This window comes from Brassica oleracea, chromosome C1 (genome assembly GCF_000695525.1).
Source record: "Brassica oleracea var. oleracea cultivar TO1000 chromosome C1, BOL, whole genome shotgun sequence".
Lineage (NCBI taxonomy): Eukaryota > Viridiplantae > Streptophyta > Magnoliopsida > Brassicales > Brassicaceae > Brassica > Brassica oleracea.
Window position 1 is genome coordinate 40,371,782 of NC_027748.1, and position 7,946 is coordinate 40,379,727.

Genomic DNA, 7,946 nt, shown 5'->3' on the forward strand with positions numbered 1-7,946 from the left:
TATCGCATCGCCAACATCTAACCTTAGAGTAGTTCTTCTTGGTCTTGTCTGAAGCTTCTCCTCCTTTGTTATGACCATCAGAACCATTAGACCTTCCTCGTCCTCTTCCACCATAACCTCTACCGTTGCCTCTTCCTCACGAGTTGTTATGGCTTCCACTACCTTGCATATCATTCTTTCCAAACATGAGCTTCGATTGACCTTCATCTTGGGTTTCTTCTTTGATGCGTTCTTCGAAAGCCTTCAATCTCCCAACAATATCTTCGAACCCCGTTGAATTTAGATCCAACACTTGTTCTAATGAAGCTACGATGTGAATGAATTTCGTTCTTGGAAGTCCCTTCAAAAACTTCTTTACCATCTTTGATGCTTCCATTATCTCCCCTAACGCGGCTGCTCTCGATGCTATGCCTGAAAGTTTTCCTGCGTAGTCATCCACCGTGTCTGTGTCTGCCATCTTCAGTTTGTCGAACTCAGATATTAAAGTCTGTAACCTCGCTTCTCTCATGCCATCAGCACCTAGGTTACGGGATTTGATAGCTTCCTAAATCTTCTTCGATGTATCATGTTCTCCTATCTGAAGTATTAGCGCTTCCGGGACTGATTGAAAGATTAGAGCAATCGCCATATTGTTCTTCTTTGCATCATCGCTCCCTGGATCAATCGTATCCCAAACATCGTATAAACGAAGCATCACTTTCATTCGCATCGACCATACGGTGTAGTTGGTCGATGATAGCATCAGACATCGTATGTCCTTCTTCATCTCAAGACCTTTATCACGTCCTTGAGAATTGTCATCATCTCCCATGTTTTGATCAAGTTACAACTCTCTTGTAAACGATCTTCGAAATCTGGCTCTGATACCAATTAAAGTTGCACAAACACAAAGATTATAAGAACTTCTCTTCTTATTAGATTTAGAAACTCTCTCAAAACTAAACTTCTCAATGTGTTTCTCTTGATGGAACATCTTTCCATGAGAACTCTTTATATAAGACGAAGCTACATCTTTTCCTAATAATAATATGGAAACATTCTTAAACTCGATATGTTTTCTTTTTTCTTTAACTCATCAAACTTCAATTTAATGAGTTAACTTGCTATTCAAGTTAATTGGAATTATCCAACGGCTTATATCTGTTTTAGCAGTGGACGGTGACTAACCATCCATATTTATGCCAGTGCAGTGATAATTATTGAACTTATGACAAAATTACAGACAAAAAAAAAATCAAGTAAGTAAGTCATAATTATTTTTTGTGGCATGCTGTAGCAAAGTAGGCGCCCGCCGAAAATTCAACAAACCAATCAAACTTTTTTATTTATTATCTTGCCAACTATATTCGTTAATTCAAGATTACTTTTTAGATCAATTAAGCAGAGTTTAAGAGTTTACATGGTTCAGTTCATATATTATGGGCAAAACTCGTATTATAAAATGGTTGGTTGACCATGTTCCATAAATAGAAGGTCGGCTTCCCAATAACGGAAACATGGTTCATTGAATGTAGAAGGCACATCTACAAATGTAACCAACTACATATTGAAAGACCACAAGCAACAAGACTTGCCTACAGCTTACCCAAAAGCTGCATAGTAAAAGCAAGCACATATTTACCAGCACTTTGGTCTTTTGCTGATCAAGCTCAAAGACTTTCCTAGCAACAACTGGTGCAATCTCAGTATAGTCCCATGTTTTCACTACAACCACTCAATAGCGAACCACATGTAGCATGAGGTTCCACCTCCACATGTATGGCAATAATAAGCTCGTATGCCTCTTTAAGCTTTCCTGACTGGCTAAGAATATTCACAATGCCTGATTAATGAATGATCATGAGCGGCCACAACGGCATATTCCTTCGTATTAACTTGAAATACCTTAAGACATCCTCAAGAAGCATCAAACCAGTATGCAGAGATATATCAAATATTAGTTGCTGCTACAACATTTTGGGGTATATAGCTCTAGCTAGCTTTGATGTATATTTTCAGAGCAAGATTCATTATCCAGAAATTATTATTGAAACTAACCTTAAAATACAAACTAACAAAAACTGAAAATGTTTGGTTAAGCATCCATATATATATATATAAGCATCCATATATATATATATATATATATATATATATTAACCTTAAGAATGGTCAATCTAATACAATGCAATGTATCTTGTATATCTATAGCTTCAGTATTGTCTATCGAAAACAAACTTGTCGTTTCAATCTGATTGTATTCAGAGACACTAACTCTCTAGTGGTAACACAAAAAATTAACATTGATAAGCAAAAAAATCAGCTGGTCCGAAATGGATGAGTTTCACAGCTTATCTCTCCCTCTCTGTCTGCTTCATTTTAACTTGCTGTTACCTTGATCTCTCCATAAAGATTAGGATCTGCTTTATAGTATACAACATCTCCTTCATCCCTCACATAATGATCTTCTTTCATACCTTTTGCTAAGATTCTCAGTAAATGTAATGGCAAAGGTCCAGACTTATCAGGTTCCCTGTAACACTTCCTTAGTACTGGTTTAGCTGCTTCTATCTGCAAAAAGTTTTAAAGCTTTTGTAGCATGAATACACCAAAATTCCAAACCCTTTTAGTCTCTTGTTTAAGTTACTTACTGCTTCTACTAGATGATAATGTGGGATCTGCGGGAAAAGTTGATGTATCACATGAGTTCCAATGTCATGATGTATGTTATTGATCATTCCGTAGTCACGATCCAATGTTGTAAGTCCTCCTCTCAAGTAACTCCATTCATGTTTCCAGATAAACGTGACCTTACAGAGAGTTTGCGTCAATTACGTTTCTTATGTTTTTTTTTTGTGCGACACGTTTCTTATGTTTAGACTCCAATTGCTGCTGATTTATTTTGATGGGGACACACACTAATGTTAATAGTAGTCCTTCTCTTTTTTGTTAACACAACGTCAATAGTAGTCATTAGTCAAATATCTTAAGTGGAATTTGTTTTTGTTTTGGCAATGTTCAGCTATTTGCTTTCTTAGTGTTCTATGTAAGCAAATGATTTAATCAGACAAATTATAAGCTAATACACTTGGATATATACATAAAAAGTGAATAATCCATCATGGTTAAGTGTTAACAATAAGCCAAGCTTTAAAATATTCATTTCATATAAGAGGACTCTTTTAACACCAGGAGGAACCATATATTTGAACGAAAGCAATTCCTCTAAATTTTGTTTTGATTGCTCCTCCACGATGAGCCGATAACAATAGCTTCAAGAGATAATTATGATTCTCCAAGTCCAACACACCAAATCTTCTCCCTTGAGATCAGACCTTACCTTCTCCCTTTGATCACCAGCATTTTTATTACCTCGAGATCAGAACCACATCTTTACTTCCTAAAAACCAGTCCATATATCTTCCCCCCTTAGATCTTCAATTTGAACTCACAAGGATATGATGATGATCAAGATGAAATAATAACAATGGTCATAAGAGCATGATTAACCATGGAACCCCATTAGGGTCTCTTAAAGACTATTTAAGTAATAAATTGTAGATAAGAACTTTAGTTAAGAAACATCTAATTTTTGTGCTCCAATGATAGTTTTTTAATTAAATGTTCTTAAAAAAAATCACACAATACTTGACAAGAATATACAATAAAACACAACAAGACTACACAAGATTACAAGTAACAAACTTTCATTTCAATGATAGTTTCCCAATGCTCCACTCTTTTGAGCAAAAACCAGAGCAAATGATTCTATACCAAATCAAATACATTATTGCCAAAAGTTTTAGAGTTCCATGTAGCACATTGTAGTGAAAGAGAATAACTCACCGGAACAGAGAGATTCAGAGAGTAGACCTCAGAGAATCAGACGTCATCAATACCCAAGAATGAACCACTCTCTTCACTTTGGAGTTTCTGCTCTGATTCCTCTTCAACAGCTTGCACTTTCTGCTCTGGCGTCAAGGATTTTGCTTTCCACAGAGCCATTATTGTCCTATAAACACAGATGAACATGCATATATCTAAGTCATGCTTATTGCTTAAGCAAATTGGTTGGGCACAGAAAAATCTAGGACGTTGATATGAGTGAGCAAGCTAATAAATACAAACAAATAAACAATTAGGGGAAAGAGAATGACTCATCACTTACTTTTGTGCTACATTGAAAGACACAAATGAATGGAAATGGAACTTAAGCCTGCCTTCCTCATCATGTGTTTTTGCGCCTATCCGCGCGTCCGTTCCTCTATTTGGTCTGAGAGTCATGACGACAGTGGGACTCCCCATCGAAGCAAGAGTGGGAGGAAGCACTTGAATATCCTCTATATCTTCCCACAGGAAAAAGAACTTCGTTTTGTTACCAAACAGGCTTGCATAAAAGCCAACAATTCTTGCAGACAGGAAAAGACAGACACTGTATATTAATTATCATAACAGCAGAAAAGGAACACACATGTCGATATAGAGACATCATCGTGCCGATGAGTTCGTCGGTCAGAGCAGGTAAAGCTTCACGGAGCTTGGGCACTGTGTCGGGTTTGAGCTGCGCTTGGCGACGGAGCAGCTGAGCCACGTAGACCGTGATTACACACGGATTACAAAAAACAAATCTTCTCAACGTGTCGAGGAGACCACCCTGATTCTTCGTCGATTTCAAGTTTTCTTTTGTGTCCAACAAGAGCCGTTTCTTCTTCCTCTTAGTTAAGATAGGTTCCTTACATTAATATCTATTTTCCTTTTTTTTAATTACAAATTATCCTAAGAACCTTTAAGAGTCCACGATAATAATGCTCTAACACGATGATTAATGGGAGTTCTTAAGGGTGGGATTCTTAGCGTAATTTAAGAACCCCCATTAATCCTGGTCTAAGCATTGCTGGGTGAAGAATCTGTGGATGATAGGGAGGGACGTGGGATTTCATGGCCTATTGGATGTACTCGGTGTAGTTATGAGGACAGGACGGAGTAGTATCGGTGATTCAGGAACGAGGCCTTCTCGCTGCATCAATCTCTCTGTTTTTTTATAGGATTTGTGTTCTTTTTAAGACCAACCAAGTAATATCAGTATATATATATACAGGCTCTCTCCTACATATATAAACCCTATCTCCAACACGTCTTAGAGTTTGGTTTAATTTTATTATTTGATACTTTTTATGTATACAGTCTTGTAGTCTAAGCCTATCTATAAAATATTTCAATCAAAAGCGTGCCCGATGTGTCTGACTAATACGTAAATGTGTGTATGTGTGTGTATGGGGTTTATATATGTAGGTTTTTCTCATGTTCGAATCGTTTTAAAAGGAGAATCATCGACCAATTTGACCTCTAGTTATTAACTGAATATGTTTAAACTGTCTTCTTATGACTCCTTTGAATTTGCATTCTCTGTTTTTGATGTTCCTCACAGTGTTTTCTTTTCTAACCTTCTTTATTCCACATTATGTATAGACCTGATGCGGTATATGTGTGGAAGAAAGAAGCGAGAGCTTAAATAAAATCTCAACTAATCCTTCCTCTTAAGCTAGTCTTCTGCCAACTTCGTAGCATTCCTCGTTGATAACCTTTGACATAAATTTTCTTTGGTTGTGGTAAATGTCAATTGTCATTACGTACTAATATAAAGTTACGTACACACTTCATCGAGAAGTTTAACATCCAAGATTCCCGGTAAGTAACATTGTATCGAACTTGGAGAACGAAGCCTCAATGCTCATTATGGTTCAACGCCAGGGCTAGCTATGTTTGGAGGACAGATAGTGGACATATAGATGAATAGATAACTAAAGTAAATGGATCGTAAAAGAAGGAAATGGGGAACCAATAATTCTGCGACTAGTCTGGCTTAGACGATATACAAACATACAACGCCCATAAAGTAAGGGACATTTGAGAATAATAATATATGCAAAAGGTTGGGAATATTTTGGACAACCCAACCTAAACTTTATAAGGTATTATTTATACATATGCGCATGCGTATAAAATTATATCACAAACTCATTAATTTATCCTGACATCACCCCACATACCCTAGCTTGTCTAGTTATATGATTAATTTTAGGGAAAATTGGAAATATGGAACAAAAATACAAATAGATTGTCCCTTTGCCATAATATGAATTATAAGTTGTCCTAATGCCATAATTTTTTTCTGTAAACCCAATTAAACACCTAATCTAATCTTTTAAACGTTTTTGTTAATTTAATTATTTTAAAAAAAAAGAAAAAAAAATTTAAAAAAGTTTTTTGTTTAATTTAGTTATTAAAAAAAAAAATACAAAAGGAAAAAATTGACAAAGCCTGACGAACCCTAATTGTTGTCTCTTCCTTTGGCGATAGAGAGAAAAGACGATTTGAAGTGCTCCAAAAGGAGATCTCGCCGTCGCCGGTGTCCTTCTGGCCGGTAATACTCTGCCAGTGTTCTTCTTCTTCTCAATCGAAGTCTCGGAGACCTCGTCTCACTTCGCGACTCGTTCTCAAGTAAGTCGCCGAAGACCACTGAAGCTCGTACCTCGCCGATAACTGAACTCGTGCCTCACCGCTCCGCTCTCACTCTCTCAATGATAACCAGGGGACAGTCTATTGAACTGATTAACTCCATAGGTAAGTAGCTTAACTCAAGCTCGACAAGGTTTTGGTCAATTCCAAAATCTTCAAAAGCCATACGCCTTAGGTATTCAAAGGAACTTGTCAATCTCATGTACAGTATTCTACCTCGTTTGTTCTTATCAACCGCAAATCCCCATCCTTTAAGGGGATCAAATTTCTACAACCCACAAGAAGCATAGATATGCATCTTCTTCAACAAGAAATTCACAAAATTTGGATGAAAAAAAAAATCAAAATCGTCTCACCAAGAAGAAGACCACAATTTTTTTTAAACAATATATACTTGGAAAACACGAAATTTAAGGAAAATAGATTTAGAATATATTCTCTTAACAGATTTTGGAGATATTTAAGGAAAATATACAATTCGAAATTCGTAGAACATACATTACGTTGTCCAAAAAATAAAGGAATGTGGTAGATTATGGAATCATATTATGGCAGAGTCATGATACATGACAGATTTTGTCATTTCGCATCTGTAGATATATAGGAAATAATAGTTAATCAAATCTACTATAGTTCAGAAATAAAAGATATGGTAGTCGTTTAATTCTACCATGTCTACCGTAGTTTAGAAATAAAAGAAATAGTAGTCGTTCAATTCTACCATGCTAAAATTATAAAAAAAAATGGTCGATTTAACATTCTGTTGGTTGCGGATATTCATGTAGTTAGCCGAATATGCAATCTACATCCTCGTAAACACTAGATTATGTTTTCTGCCATCGGTAGACCAAAATATGAAATTGTGTTCCACAAATATTTATTCAACCAAAGTATTTTTCATATGTTGTCTCTTGTTTATATACATTTTGTATATTTTTCCATATTTTTCTGATTCTTAAAATAATTGATATGATTTTTCAAAGTTGATCAGGGGTATCTAAGTCCAGATCTTACCAAAAAGAGATTTATGGCAAAAGGACAATGTACTTGTTTTTATATTCCGTTTTGGCAATTTTTTCTTAATTTTATTAGATAACCAAAACATGATTCTGATTTTCATATTTAACTAAATACATCAGTTGAGGTAAATTCACCAAAACGAAAAATAAATGTAAACTATCAACAAAGTATATGTATATTAAATTTTTCCTTTTGTAATATACTATTCACATTATTAGGCTGGATTGTCCAAAATATTCCCAACCTTTATTATATACAATACATTTTACAATTACGTTGGCAAATTTTGTTATGTCACACAAACATGCATGTTCAAATCCGAAGGACGTAACAAAATAGCCGATCATACTGTTTCGTAAAATCGCACTATATATTTATGGTCTTTTTGCAAAAGTGACTCAAAATTTGGAGTCAAACAGAAAACTAAC

The 7,946-nt window shown here is 35.5% G+C and overlaps 2 protein-coding genes across 2 annotated transcripts; both read right to left on the reverse strand.

Annotated features, from left to right (window-relative positions):
• Window positions 1-136: 136 nt before the first annotated feature.
• LOC106340239 lies at window positions 137-811 on the reverse strand. Its single transcript, XM_013779123.1, has 2 exons — window positions 626-811; window positions 137-544 (listed from the first exon to the last, which is right to left on the reverse strand). Exons 1-2 carry the CDS (start codon window positions 809-811, stop codon window positions 137-139), a joined length of 594 nt encoding a protein of 197 aa, XP_013634577.1.
• Window positions 812-3,831: 3,020 nt separating this feature from the next.
• On the reverse strand, window positions 3,832-4,365 carry LOC106300525 (C2 and GRAM domain-containing protein At1g03370-like). Its single transcript, XM_013736681.1, has 2 exons — window positions 4,148-4,365; window positions 3,832-3,991 (listed from the first exon to the last, which is right to left on the reverse strand). The coding sequence occupies exons 1-2, from the start codon at window positions 4,282-4,284 to the stop codon at window positions 3,862-3,864; spliced, it is 267 nt and encodes an 88-aa protein (XP_013592135.1). The 5' UTR covers window positions 4,285-4,365; the 3' UTR covers window positions 3,832-3,861.
• Between the last annotated feature and the right edge of the window lie 3,581 nt (window positions 4,366-7,946).